This window comes from Macrobrachium rosenbergii, chromosome 36 (assembly GCF_040412425.1).
Source record: "Macrobrachium rosenbergii isolate ZJJX-2024 chromosome 36, ASM4041242v1, whole genome shotgun sequence".
Lineage (NCBI taxonomy): Eukaryota > Metazoa > Arthropoda > Malacostraca > Decapoda > Palaemonidae > Macrobrachium > Macrobrachium rosenbergii.
Genome location: NC_089776.1, coordinates 6,054,702 through 6,070,489, shown reverse-complemented (window position 1 = coordinate 6,070,489; position 15,788 = coordinate 6,054,702). Strand labels below are relative to the sequence as shown.

At 38.0% G+C, this 15,788-nt stretch overlaps 1 protein-coding gene across 2 annotated transcripts in view; it reads left to right on the top strand.

The window, feature by feature from the left end:
* Nucleotides 1-14,380, top strand: part of cpa (F-actin-capping protein subunit alpha) — a 77,946-nt gene extending 63,566 nt beyond the window's left edge. For both annotated transcript variants that reach the window (XM_067134436.1, XM_067134437.1), the window contains exon 6: nt 12,321-14,380. In XM_067134436.1, coding sequence (XP_066990537.1) covers nt 12,321-12,524 — 204 coding nt within the window. In that variant the 3' untranslated portion in view covers nt 12,525-14,380. The remainder of the gene's footprint in view (nt 1-12,320) is intronic.
* Nucleotides 14,381-15,788: the final 1,408 nt, after the last annotated feature.

The following is a 15,788-nucleotide window of genomic DNA, read 5'->3' as shown; positions in this document are numbered from 1 at the left end:
CTAGGTGGCCTAAAGAAGCGCCCGTTCATGCTTCCAGGACAGTCTCTCCTCTGCAGATGCGTCCCTTTCGTGGCAGCAGACAGGGATCTTTCTGTAGATCTCAGTCTTCTGGCAGATTTGTCCCGAGAGCCATTAAAAAATCCTCAACCTGATCCGTCTCTCGCAACTGAGAATTTCATGCTCTGGACTTCTGTAGGAGCTAGGCTCCTTCTCTTCTGGGAAAAGTGGAGAGAAAGAGGAGTGGAACCTTGGATTATCAGTGTCCCAAGGGAAGGTTATACCATCCCCTTCAAAGTAAAGCCTCCTTTAGTCAGCACTCCAGTAGCTTTGACAGCCTACTCTGAAGGCTCAAAGAAGTCTTCGGCCCTCTCAGAAGTAGTATCGTCCCCTATCAAGAACGGGGCGATAGAACTAGTAGATTAGTAGATGAACTCTCTGGGATTCTACAACCGCCTGTTTGTGGTGCCCAAGGCGTCAGGGGGCTGGAGGCCCGTCCTCTACGTCAGCGCCCTGAGTGTCTTCATACAAAAGACAGTGTTCAGGATGGAGACAGATCAAACCGTCTTGTCATCCATTCCCCAGGGAGACTAGATGACATCAATAACTTCCACATTCCAATACATCAGGAATGAAGGAAGTTTCTGAGGTTCATGTACGGGACAGTTTTTTCTAGTTCCGCTCTCTGTGTTTCGGTTTATTGATGGCACCACAAGTGTTTACCAGAGTTCTCCCCCCCCCCTAGCGAAGTGGCTCTATCGGATGGGAATGAAGATCTCCCTCGATCTGGCCAATTGGCTCCTGTGGGCCCAATCAAGAGAAAGAAAAGTTTGGAGGACCTTCAAAGGACCCTTCTCCTGGCCCAGGATCTGGGATTGATGATCAACTTACAGAAGTCTCAGCTAATTCCTTCACAGTGGATTCACTATTTAGGGATGATAATAGACTCAGAATTTTTGGGTTTCTCCCTCCCCAAAAAGAATATAGTCTTGCCGGAAGACAGTGAGCAGGTTTCTTCAAGATCAGTGCTCCGCCAAAGAATGGATGAGCCTCCTGGGGACGTTATCATCCATAGAACAGTTCATTCTTCTTGGAAGACTACAAATGAGACTGCTTCAATACTTTTTAAGAATCAGCTGGGACAGGAAGAAATATCGAGACTCATTCGTGTCCTGGGTGACCCCTGAGTTACAAGAAGACCTGCTCTGGTGGAGCTTAGAAGAAAGGTTGCTCTGGTGGAGCTTAGAAGAAAGGTTGTCACAAGGGAAATTTTTCCTTCCGTTGAACCCTAACCTAGACTTCTACCTAGACGCGTCGAATCTAGGTTGGGGAGCTCTGCTAGGGAGCAAGGAAGTTTCAGGGACTTGGTCCCTGGAGCAAAGAAAGTGGCATATAAATGTCAAAGAACTGAAGGCAGTTCATCTGGGGTTGCACTTTTTCAAGGAAGAAGTGTGCAACAAGACAGTGGCAGTGCACTCCGACAGTACAATTGCCCTGTCATGGGACTTGGTCCCTGGAGCAAAGAAAGTGGCATATAAATGTCAAAGAACTAAAGGCATCTCATCTGGGGTTGCACTTTTTCAAGGAAGAAGTGTGCAACAGGACAGTGGCAGTGCACTCCAACAGTAGAATTGCCCTGTCATACATCAGAACTAAGGGGGAACACACTTTCTCCCTTTACAAGACAGCAAGGGATCTTCTGCTTTGGGCAGAACAATTTCAGGTCAAGCTTCTAACCGCTTCATTCAAGGGAAGCTCAACATTCTGGCGTACAAATTGAGTCACCAGAAACAAGTGTTACCCACAGAATGGACACTGGATCCGCAGGTATGTTCAGATCTACGGAAGTTGTGGGGGGGACTCCATTCACAGACGTGTTCGCGACTTCCAGGAACCATCGCCTCCCTTTGTTGCTCGCCAGTCCTGGATCCTTTAGCATGGGCAACTGATGCCATGCTTCAGGACTGATCGAACAAACACCTCTATGCCTTCCCCCCCTCTCAGTATGGTGAGGCAGGTGATAAACAAGTTCCAGTCCCATCAAAATCTGTCAATGATTCTAGTGTCTCCCTTTTGGCCAAGAAAAGAATGGTTCCCGAATCTTCTCGACCTCCTTCCCGTAGGGGGTATTGCCGTCAGTGCACCTCAAGCGGTGCACTGTAGCAATTACTTAAGGTTCTTTGCAGCGTTCCTTCGTCCCCTAGCTGCAACCCCTTTCATTCCTTTTACTGCACCTCCAATCATATTCTCTTCCATCTTGCTATACACCCTCTTTTAACAATTGTTTCTTAGTGCAACTGCAAGGTTTTCCTCCTGTTACACCTTTCAAACCTTTCTACTTTCAATTTCCTTTTCAGCGCTGAATGACCTCATAGGTCCCGGCGCTAGGCCTTTTGCCTAAATTCTATATTCATTCATTCATTCATTCTTGACCTCCTGGCAGACTTTCCAAGACTGCTACCTCAAAAACCTCATCTCCTAAAACAAGCCCACTTCTCACAGTTTCATCAGGGGTTGTCTACTCTGACCCTGACAGACTACAAACTATCAGGAAAGTCCTTAGAAAAAAGGGGTTTTCATGATCAGCTTTGCAAGCTATTGCCAGATGCAGGTGGCAGTCTTCTGATAGAGTATATCAGGCTAAGTAGACAGTTTTTGGAGACTGGTGCAGAAGGCACAGAGTGTCGTCTTCTCAGACATCTATAGCTGAAATAGCAGACTTTTTGCTATATCTGAAGACCGATAGAAACCTGTCAGCTTCAGCAATCAAGGGCTGTAGGGCCATGTTAAGCTCTGTCTTCCGAGACAGGAGGTGGTAGCAGTAGTGCCATGGAACCTAGACGTGGTTCTTAAGTGATTGTCTGGGCCCCCAATTTGAGCCTATGCACTCAATTTCTCTGAGAATTAACTAGGAAGAACCTTTTTCTTGTTACTTTAGTGACTGCCAAACAGGTCAGTGAGGTCCATGCAATAGACAGAAGAGTAGGCTTCTTGCAAGGGAATGCTGTCTGTTCCTTTTCCTTGGGATTTTTAGCCAAAAACGAGTCCCTTTTCTAAGCCTGGGCCTCATTCCTTTGTTAATAAAAGTTTGCCTGAAATTGTAGGTCAAAATGAGGAAGAGAGAGCATTGTGTCCTGTGAGAGCTCTTAACACTTGATCGTCACAGGATAGAGAAAATACATGGACTATTGAGGGCATTATGATGTTTAGTTAAAACCCTTCTGGGCCACTTTCGAAGAATACCCTGGCATTCTTCCTTAGAGACCTCATCTCGGAAGCCCTTTCTTTGATTGGGGATGAGGCTTTTCCCTTGTGTAAAGTGAAGGCTCATGAAACCAGAGCTGTAGCCACTTCTTTGGCATTCAAGCATAATTTGTCTCTCTCCTCCATATTTCAAGCAACTTTTTGGAAATCCAAGTCAGTGTTTGCATCACATTATTTGAAGGTAATTGAAACAGTTTACGATAATTGCAGTGCATTGGGTCCATTTTCGGTGGCTGGCATGGTGTCGGGGGAGGAAGTGTAGGAAGCATTCCTTCCTTTCTTTCTTCGTCTTGAAATAAGGTTGTTGAGTTTTTAGGGAAGCCTGGGGTTACTGTGCATTGGAGTGCCCTCCATTCCTTCATGGCTGGGTAGTGGTTTTTAAATCTTTTGATGGTATTAGGTGATGATGATTTTATGGTTGTATGTTCTGTACTGTGCCCTGGGCAGGGGCAACACAATTACTCAAGTCAGCAGTTGGAATCATCCTTGTTACAAGGTACCCACTAATAAAGTAGGCAATCCTCGGTTATACCACCATGCCACTATATGATAAGGCGAGCACCAAATAGTGGCAGTACCTTCGTGCAGCAGCTCACTTACCAGGTAATTATAATGCTAGCACTCTGTTCTGTTCTCAAATTCATTACCATTCCTAATGTTTTGGGATAGGTTTGTTCATGCATTCCACCTCCTGTCAATGTGGGAATTAGCAATATAATTACTTGGTAAGTTACTTATATAAAAATAAAATTTTTATAATAAACTGAAGTTTTATATATACGTACCAAGTAATTACATAATTGGAGCCCCCCCTCCTCCCCTCGCATGAACATAATGGCGTAAACCAATTGAATCATTTTGCTGGTTGTTCCTCTCTTACCCTGAAAGTGGGTGGTGTTAGTCACCTAGCCAAACAAAATAGCGTGGCCCGAACTTCAAAATTTTAGTTGCTGAGCGAGTGAAACTAATAGCAATGTAATTACTTGGTAAGTATATACTGAAAGTTTTTCTAGCCTAACCCTTCCAAAAATGCTACAATTATGCAACCCACCCACCTGTTCACATTGTTCTTCTTTTATAATGCAGCTTACGACTACAAAAAAACCACAAAACAGACTTACAACACAAAATTGACAACCTAACCATTAGAGAGCTCTCTCTACCATACCACAGTGTTTTCATCACTCCCGCCTGCATTTGTTTACATTTTGTTCCCGCCATTTGTCGTCCTATGACATCACTTCGTATGACGTCACAACATGAACAGATACTTTTAAACATAAAGAATGTTTTGCTATTAAAACATCTTATAAAATTAAACATGCTTTTTATACATTTTGTAATGCCCATACCATTTCACTAATGCAGAAAATAAAAATAAAATATTGATTAAACTTCTAAAACGGACACACAATCCCACTTGTCTCCTTCTCCTGCCCCTCCAACCTCGGTTCTTATCCTAATCCCCTGTACTCTCCATTGTTCTCCAATTCTTTACCCTCTACGTATTGTTCCCAAGTGAAGCCTCTGCATAGGCTTCCCAATAAATCTTTTCTTCTTCTAACTCACGTATTATCACTTTTCCCATTATGCTCTTAGTTTTTCTCATTATTTTAATCAGCTTTTTCATATCTTGAGTTGTTCCTTCTTTAAAAGCTCTACTTAATTCACTGACATCATATGATATTTCTGTCATGGTATGTAGCAATACCCAATTCAACTGGCTTACCACTGATCTGTATTCTGTTAACTCCTTTTGCCCTAATACTCTATTATCGTAAATTTTCTAGCTTCTGGTTCTCTTATAGAATTTATATACTGCCACTGAGTAAGACAAATTATATTTTCCTTATGCTCTACTATTACTCCGATATACTTAAAACTTTTACTTTCTTGTTCTCCTACTTGCAGTTTCCCTTTCAATTTCCCAATTGCTTTCTTTGAAAATCCTTCAGGTCCTCCATAGCAAAAATCATATACATGTGTACATAAAGTACCATTCAATTTTTTGTCTTTCCTCCAAAAGAATATATTATGTTCTAATATACTTCTCTCACTTCTAAGCTCCACCATTTTTAGCACCTTACAATACTGTGCCTTTGCTGCATCCTGGAGCCCATAAACAGTTTTCTTCAATTTCCATAATCCACCCCAACCATCTTCTCTAGATGGTTTCAAATATACCTTTCGTTATATTTCATGACATTGTAGACATGCAGTTTTTACATCTAACGTATAACAATTCCAATCTTTCAATTTATTACTGTCAAACAAAATTTTAAAAGTTTGGCATTGCAAGCAGGAGCATCTTTTTTCCATGTGGTCATTTCTTCTTCAAAATCTCTAGCTACCAATCTTGCTTTACATATCCTTTCCCCACCCCCCTGCTTATACCTTTTCAGTTACTATCCATCTTGTAGATATAGCTTTTTGTCCAACGTCATTTACCTCCTCATATACCTTGTTTTCTCTCCAACTTTGCAGTTCTTTTTTTAGCTTCAGTTATGCTTCTATTTTTTAATCCTAGCAAAACCTATTCTTCTTCAACTTTTTCTACATGACTATAATCTCTTGAGTTAACCCATTCCTTGTCACCTGACTGTGATTGTACAAGTCAGCCCAAGATTTGCTTGATCTTTTTCCTGCAAGACTTAATATAGTCCATTCTTCTACTTGTCCTGTATTTTTGTTTATAGCTCTAACTCTATTTCCCTTTTTGAATTTGTGTATCTCTTCTCTTAACTCGCATTATGTTACCTCACTTTCCCCTTCATCTTGCAGTGTTTCCTCTGCCAAATCTCTTTTATAGCCTCTTCTATACCTGCATTCCTTTTCCAGCCCATTATCATCTTTCCTTCTTCCCCATCTGTATTCCCTTCCTTTGATGCACATTTTAGGTATCTTTTCTTTTTCTGGTGATAGTCTTTGAATCCTAGTAACTTGTATTCTAGCTACTTCTCTTAGTTTTTGAATCCTAGTAACTTGTATTCTAGCTTCTTCTCTTAGTTTTTGAATCCTAGTAACTTGTATTCTAGCTACTTCTCTTAGTTTTTGAATCCTAGTAAGTTGTATTCTAGCTACTTCTCTTAGAGAATCCCCATGTTTAACCACTACCGTTTTACCCGATGCTCCCACTACCTGAGCAGGTCCTCTCCATTCATTTTCATTTTCTCTCATAGAATACCTCATCTTCCATTACTGCTTCTTTAAATTTATGTTCTCGTGACATTTTTGTTTAAAGCGTTTCTTATTTTAAGACTCATTTTTGATTAACACTTCTGTGGCCTTATGTATTGCATTCAGTGTATCTCTTACTATGCTGTCTTCCATACCTGTCTCTCTGCTGGCAGGATTTGAACTTTCTTCTCCCATTAAATTTGGCAAAGAACAGTTTTTTCCAAATACAAATTGGTTAGGGGAGAAACCACCATTATTTATTAAGCAGTTCCTAGCACTCACTACCCATCTTAATGCATGGACCAATCCACTTCATCATCATCTTTCATCGTTCTTAAGCTTTCTTTGATTATGCCTACCCTCTTTCACATATTCCGTTGCTCCATGGAGATTCAGATCCTGTGGCCAATACTTTAATATTCCATCTATCTCTGCCTTTATTATTACATCTGTCTGCCATCCTCCTTACTTTTTCATTTTGATAATATTTTAGAAGGTGCTCCAAATATAGCAAAATGCTCATCAAAAAGCGTCTTTATAATAGTTTCTGGTTTCTTGTCTTTTATCCAAAAGCCTGACAATAACTCGTTGCCATATCTACCATTACCAAGAATTTTCTCTCTTCTATCTCTCCCACATCCATTGCTACAACTTCATTAAATGTTTTACTCCAAGAAAATCCCACTACTGGTTTAGCTTGGTTTCTTTAGTCTGTTAGTAACTTTTTTATTTCCATTTTTCCTTTCTCTTTCAAACCAGAGTTAATGCTGGAGCCTTATCAAGTAAATTTGCAGTAAATTGCATGGTGTTACAGATTACCTTGTCACCTTTGCAGTTTGGCCATATGGTAGAAACTTGACAGGCTGAATGTGCAGACTATGCTATGTTAATCAGGGTATTAAGCATGTTTTTACAAAACTTACTTAAGGGGAGCGTTTGATAAAACCGTTTTTCGTTAATAACTCCTGTGTTTTTTAATGAATCAGTTTCAAATTTTGTGCCTGGGTTTATTTTTGTATAGGGCAAAGGACTGTAACCATAATTTTCGTCTTCCGCCCCCATTAGCTGGTAACCCCACCCCCAAAAATTTTTCAAAATGCATCTCCTCCATAACTTCTGCAAACTAAGAGCTCAAATTTACATGGTAGACAGATATTATATATTAGAACAAAGTAAGAGTGCGTTTTTTCAATTTTTTTCTTTTTTTGAATATTTTTGTTTTTTGAAAAACTTTGATTGATTTTTTGGAAAAAATTCCCAAAAATTTTCGAGGACAAAATGAAAAAAAACTCTTTTGTTTGTAGACAATTTATTTAGCTTTCATTTGCTTTTTGTTTTATTGAGATCGGTGCATTCGTTATGGAGGAGATGCAGTTTGAATGTCGATAACTTTAGTTTTGAGATATCGGCCTTCAAAGTTTTATAACGATATGAGGAGCGTTTGATAAAATCGTTTTTTGCTAATAACTCCCGTGTTTTTTAATGAATCAGTTTCAAATTTTGTGCCTGGGTTTATTTTTGTATAGGGCAAAGGACTGTAACCATAATTTTCGTCTTCCGCCCCCCCATTAGCTGGTAACCCCACCCCCAAAAATTTTTCAAAATGCATCTCCTCCATAACTTCTGCAAACTAAGAGCTCAAATTTACTTGGTAGACAGATATTATATATTAGAACAAAGTAAGAGAGCATTTTTTCAATTTTTTTCTTTTTTTATGAATATTTTTCGTTTTTGAAGAAACTTTGATTGATTTTTTTAGAAAAAATTCCCCCAAAATTTTTGAGGGACAAAATGAAAAAAACTCTCTATTTGTTTGTAGACAATTTATTTAGCTTTCGTTTGCTTTTTGTTTCATTGAGATCGGTGCATTCATTATGGAGGAGATGCATTTGAATGTCGATAACTTTAGTTTTGAGATATACAATATTTTTTGCTTCTCTGTGTATTTATTTGCTTGCTGTTACACAGTTTGATGTTTTTATGACATATTTGAAAAGCCAAAATATATAACAATAGACTTGCAAAGTAATATAACTTCGCTAAATGAAGCTAGATGAAGCGAGTGTCAAACACGGCTCAGGTTGGGCAGCGACGTCTTACTTAGTCAAGCTCTGAGCTGCTACTGACTGACTGTCTGACGTCACTGCCTGCCCTGCGGCATTCCTGGCTTTCGCTGATGCGTACTAGGTCCACAGGGTTGCCATATAACGCATTTAGATATTATTATTTCATAGCTAAAAGGAAATTAATACCGATATACTGACATTATCATTACATTATACGAAAAAATGTAATTTTGTCTATGATAGGGTTACTGTTTTTGTTTATAACTCCTAAACTATGGCGAATTTTTTAATAAAACTTTCTGAGAAGATAGTCAGGATATGTATGATGCCATATATAAAATATCTCAGAAAATTTTGATTTTTCGATTTTTTTGTCAAACGCTCCCCTTAATAGACTGCATTGCAGTCTTGACTCTCTTATCGTAACAGTAATCTTTACCACTCCAGCATTTCTTCTGATTTTGTCATTTTCCAAACTCTTATGCTACAAGACCCTCATAATCCACCTCTGCATTCTCATTTCTGTTTATTCCAGCTTTTGTTCCTCCTTCCTGCTTAATGCCCATGTTTCTGAATCATACACTTTTCACTGCAATAGATCTTTATTTGCAGTTTAATTAGCATTCTTTTGTCGAACACCACCCCTGCCACCTCCCTCTATTTTCCCCCAGCTACTTTTATTTACTTTCAATTTCTACTTCACACCCATTCTCCTGGCTTAAAGTAGATCCTCAGCATTTGGAATTCTCACAATGTTTTAAGTCTAACCCCCTTCTATTTTACTCAAATAACCCATCATCTCCATGCTTGCTGGACACCATAACCTCAGTTTTACCCGCATTTACCTTGATAACCCCTCCCCCCATTCAAGAGCTCCCTGCCACTCTCCTACCCTTTTTTGCAATTCTTCTTCAGTCTATGCCATAATCACTGGGTCATCTGCAAGTAAATAGATCCCACCTTCCCCAGAATCCCTTTCATTTTCTGTGTTTAAAAGATTATCTAGTATTCTAACTGTCTTTATGTTATCATCCTTAAGCAACATATTTTCTTTATCTTTGATGACACCAGGCTGACACAGATCTTGTCTTTGCTTTTTCTTTACATTTGATATTCTGAAAAATATCCTTTTCACCTTCCTTTGTTCTTAACCCTCTGTACAACTCCACTGTAGCTCTTCCAATGGCAGTGCCTAACATCTAAGTATCTCTCATCTCTTCTGTATATCATTCCTTGGCACCTTCCACTTGTCTCACATTCCAGTCCTTGGAAGCCCTAGACTTGTTCTTAACTTATTCTAGCACCTGTGCTTAACTTATTCTAGCACCTCTATTCCACCACCACCAATCTCCCCTTTTTGACACCCCATAGCCACTAGTTTGCCCTACTGCTTCTTTTGCAACTTTTACACATGTTCTCATATCATTCTAAGTATTTTCTGCTATACCAATTCCATCCTCTCTGGAATTTATTCCTACTGGATGTTTATCTCCTATATGTCCTGCTACTCTCCTTTAAGATCCCACATTTTATTGCTTGATCTCTTCAGTCTTTTGATGGGTTTTCTGTAGCTCATGGTAATATCCATCACTAGCAACCTATGTTGTGTTGCACATGCATAACCAAGAATTACCTTAAAATTTACAACATTGCTTTTGTTTTCCCTCTTAAACATAAGGTAAGCCATATGGCTCTGTATTTCACCATTTGCCTATGTTACCAGATGACAGTCTGCTTTTGCAAACCAGCTGATCATAGAGGCTAATGTGAAACTCTTAAAGATAAGGTAATCTGTCTGGCTCTGTATTCCACCAGTTTCATATGTTACCAAATGACAGTCTACCTTTATAAAACAGCTGATCATAAAGGCTAATGTGAAACTCTGTGCCATTTCCAGTACATGTTCTCCATCTTCATTCCTTACTCCAAATCCACGGCCTCCATGAACCTCCTGAGATGCTTGTCTACTTTGCGTACTTCTACCATTTATATCTACTCCTATGATTATTTGTCTCCAGCCTCTACCTTTCAGATTGCTGTGACCAGTTCTTCCCTATCTAGATATGAGACTTTCAGTCAAGAAACATGCCAAGCGCCAACCTGGGCCAAAGTGTTTTTAATTTATTTTTCGCTGGTTTTATCCTTGTACATCACAGATCCGTCTTCAGTATTTTAATAATGGCACTTGGCATGTTTCTCAACTTTTTCAGAAGCTCATATACTCTTGCTCCTTGCAACCCATCTAAGGTGAAGATGTTGAATTACATAGACAATTCTTTCCATTACTATTGTAAGCCTATCCCTAACTCATTTTATTAATTCACTTTCTCTCTCCACTTACTACTAAATATAACTCCTACTCTTCTGTCTGTGAAACACAGTAATTAAGTGGTTCCTTTCCCCCTTCCACCTAGTATTTTGTACACACAGAACATTTAGCACCCCCTCTCCATCCTGCTAGGGTACCAACATTCCATGATCCTACTCTAATCTTCCACTCTTCACTCACTTCTTTAGCCACAGTTATGAACCATCTAGCACCCCTCATCCATTTACCACACCAGTAAGAGGATCTTATAGCATATTTAGAAACTTAATATATTCCAACTCCCAATCTAACCAGTCTTAAGTTTTTAAAGACAAAAGTGCTAACTTTGGATAAAAAATGTAAGAGTCAATACAACAACCGAGTAAGTAAGGCACCTTAAAACCTCAATTTGGTAACAGTAAACTAAATATTTTTAAGGTTAGTACAATATTTTAAGTGTTAAGTTAAGTTTATTAACAATGAACATGATTTCATATTATCACATTTTTTTTCTTGAGCTGCCAAAGGAGAAATCCATTATGAATCTGTTTCTTTACAAAAAATGATAGGAATATGAACTTATAATGCAAAGTCATACTGTATCATTGGTATATTTATTACATTTCAGTACAGTACGGTATTGGTACAAGTATTGTATTTTGATAATGTTTTTACGTTGAATTTCAAAATAAACCGCATCACAGGTATATAAACTTTTATAAAAGGTTTGGGCTTATAACTTTTTCAGTTGATGTGAACCTCAAAATTGTCATCCCACACATTTTTATATCTGCTTTTCCTTCCTTGGTGTTAGCTGAGAAACATTCCCTTTACTGTCTTCTGCCTGCCAAACATTCCTTGGTGTTAGCTGAGAAACATTCCCTTTACTGTCTTCTGCCTGCCAAACATTCCTTGGTGTTAGCTGAGAAACATTCCCTTTACTGTCTTCTGCCTGCCAAACATTCCTTGGTGTTAGCTGAGAAACATTCCCTTTACTGTCTTCTGCCTGCCAAACATTCCTTGGTGTTAGCTGAGAAACATTCCCTTTACTGTCTTCTGCCTGCCAAACATAATGCCTGATCCAGAACTTCATCTGTGCCCTTTTCTTTTGTGTGAGTGATTTCCTGAGCCTTCCTCTTGAGTCTTCATCCAGCTACTTCTGTATCTACTACTATTTGACTGTCGCTCATCCCGTTTCATTATATGTCCTAGCCTTAATCTTTTGAGATCTCAGTGGAATCTTTTATCTGTGTAAAAGGGAGCTGACTCTTCCTCATTGTACTTGGCTGTATTTTTTAGTGATATTTTGTTCAGTAGTCTATGAAGTATTGGACTACAGAACTGTATTGTGATATGATTTAAAAATTACATTAAATAAGAAATATTCATTTGATTGTTTCACCATTTTGAATTTTTGTAAACAGGAAGTTCCATGTCACTTTTTCAGGTATACTAAAGTGTTAATTCTTGTTTTCTTTAGTCAACTTATGTATATAATTTCATTTTAGGGTGAAGAGGAAACGGCCCGTGAGCTTGTGGAATTTATGGAAAGTGCAGAAAGTGAATATCAGACAGCCATAAGTGAAAATTATCAAACTATGTCGGACACAACATTCAAGGCCTTGCGTCGCCAGCTGCCAGTTACACGTACTAAGATAGACTGGAACAAGATAGTTACCTATACTGTCGGAAAGGAACTGAAAAAACAATAATAATTAATATGGGACTAAGAAACATTTTTAAAAATAGGCTTGCTCTTCATGGTTTGTCTTGGGAGCAAGTCTGGACAGTGCATTTGGCATACATAATTCCCATTTTATTATTGTCAATTGTTGATACTGCAGAGTTAAATTATTTTGTTCTAGATAAATATTACATTATTACTGTGTGAAGTTTATTATCACAGATTTGTTTATTTAACCTTCTGTGTCAAAATATATAAAAAAAAAAATAGGTTCTGTGATTTACAGTTTCCAGCAAATTCAGTGATTTCCTTTCATTCCTTACAGAGGAAACATTGCTTATTTGGGCTTCTCTGGAGTGAATATCATGCCAATGTTATAAAAGCGCACTGTTAATGAAGGTTAAACACATCTCTCCTCCTTGTTACATTTGGGTAGGCTATCGAAGACGCCTTGCCTTTGCCATCGATGGAATATTGGCATTGATTTTGGGTTTCCTTGTAGCTGGGGTCCTTAAATACAACCATTTAAGGAGCACATCTTTTCTATTATTCCTTTTTTGTGATTTTGTTTTTATGCATCCAAGGTTATTTCATGCTCAAGTCACCAAGTTTTAGGATTTTATTAGGATAGCACAATAATCCATTTGTGGTTGGTTTTATGGGCCGTTTTTTGATAGTGTATCCAAGCATCAAGCCTTGTGGGCAGCAGGCTTTCTTACATTACCCACAAACTATTTATGGAATGAGCCAAATACATACCGGTATGCCCTTCCCCTTTGAGGATGGCAATTTAATTAGACTGCTTGGTAACTGGAGGGCTTGAAGTCGTTACCCTTCATTGCTGCTGTGTCTATTCCTGATGCCTTGCTGTGTGAAAGTTTAGTGGGGAACTACATGTTTGTTCCTAGAGATGGCCTGCTTGCTGACGGCTTGGTGGTGTTAATTATATAGTACATATTTATCTATTCAGTTACACTTTACTTATTAGATGATTTTTTAAGTGATGCAAATCATACCAAGTGCATTGCAGATCATTCCTGACTCAATCATGCCATTAAGAGGCATGTACCTGGAATGTGTCTGCAGAGCTTGTTTAGAAAGGTTGGAAATTGGAAAGTTAAACACACCAAATATAGCTTTATGAAAAATACTGCATAAATTGCTATGAGAACAATGCCATCATATATGTAAAAGTTTGGTATGGATTTTATAAAATTTACAGAAACATCATCCCCGGCTAAGGGTGTACATTTTCACGTGTCCTAATGCACATTAGAAGGTTCTAAGAGCCCATTTATTTATGAGCTTGTTACAGAACCAACCTACAGATCAGTTTTGTTTTCTAGTTTGTGATGTTCCATAGCTGTATATAAGTTGAAAGAAATGTGCTAATGCTTTTCATTACTTGATTTTCTTTTTATATATTGTAATCTAATGAATTTTGTTGTGGAAAGTATTTTTATGGCCAAAAAGGGTAGGTTTATATATCACTGTTTGAAAGGCTTCAAGCCTTCATCAAAAAATAAAATTTAAGTATTAAATATCATATGAATAATCCTTTAAACTTTGAAATGAAAAGAGCTATCACTTGTCTTGTAAGCTGATCTGTATATATAAAGAATGTTTAGACTGGAGAATATTGATGAGAACACTATGCACCTTAACGCATTGGATTAAGGACTTCATTTCCTTTGGTTGAATCCCTGTATTTATTATTTTCATGCATTATATTTCCTGTTGGTCTGTTTCATATTTTTTGGTGTTACTTTCTCTAATTAGCCTTATTGCAATGGAAAAAAATTACCAAAATGTCTTTTGTTGATTTTCTTTATTATAAAAAAAGTAAGAAAATTTTGTTTTAAGATATAAATCCATTTTAATGTTTGCTGGATTTTTGTTTTATCCTTCTGTGTTCTGTATTGTTGTGTTTAGTTTTAAGTTGACATGAGCTTTACAATCTTGTAGTGTAGCTTTTAATTTTTGTGTTTTGTCTTAATTTCTTTCTTAATTTGTGGCCAGGTTGATACCATCCTGTTATGCAATTTACTCTTGTTCTTATGGTGTGGATTTAGGTAGTGTGCACTTGTGTAACTGTTAAAGCTAGAATCAAAACATTTTTAGCTTGACCTAGTAGTATTAATAAGCATGGCATTACCTTTTCCATGTGATTATTGTGAAGTGTAATTTGTTCATGGCTTGAGGTTTCAATTTCAAGTGGAATGATCAGTCTGTAAGCTTCATTCACATTCTTTAATAAGATAAAGTATGAAATGCTATTGTCTTACACATGGAATACTGAAGGTGTAAGATATATTAGCACCTACAGTAATTATCACTACATAAATTTTCAACCATTTCTATTGTGATTTCACCCCTTTCAACTTTTTGTAAAATGTTTTATGTTCTGGTAGTAAGCATCATTGTATGGAAATGTCACAGGAAACAAAACTTCAAAATACCTTGTCATTTACAATACATTAACAGGGATTATTCAAAATTAAGCTTGTCTGAAACAGTGCTGATTGAGAATATAATAACTAATTTTTCTGTTAGAACAGCACTGGAAATAGGATTATATGTTAAGAAACTAGGTAGGGGTATGTTAATGCTTCCTACCATGTAATTTTTTATGACGGCTTTCTAAAGCAGAAGAATGTTCAGACAAGTCTTTCAATCTCTTTACCTTGTTCTCGTATATTAATTAATTATAATACTTTAATTTATTCCTACGAAGATACAAACCCTTGTTTTTTGTACAGGAGTATTCCTGATGTGAGCTGAAACAATCTGTGAAGTGTGGTAATAGGGTGATTAATTGGGGTGAATGGCAGGCTACTGCCCACTTCCCTGTTGGTAACTCAGTACTTCCTCTTCAGCTACCATCCTGAGACACTGACTGTTGTGTTAAAATTTTGCTTAAAATTTTTGTGGCTTTTGATGATGTGCTGTGTTTGCAAGTATGCTCGGACTCTTTCGGTATGGGTTTTGTTCAAAATAAGAACATGGTTTTGAACAGCATAGCTGTGTGAGGTGAGTTGAGTTGTATTTTGCAAATGCTGAATGCCACCCTTTAGCATAGATCATTGTTGCGTATGGTCGTGTTGCAGAGATAGGATATGCATTCCTGTTTACCCTCTGGGGAGTTCACTGGATGTTCTCCACATAGGAAGCTCTGTGGTCAGAAACACAGAAAGTACCAGAAGTGCTCATTAGATTCTCCTGTTACCAACTTAAGGACCTTAGAGGATGACAGCGAGCAGTATTACAGTACTTTTATGATGACAGACATCAA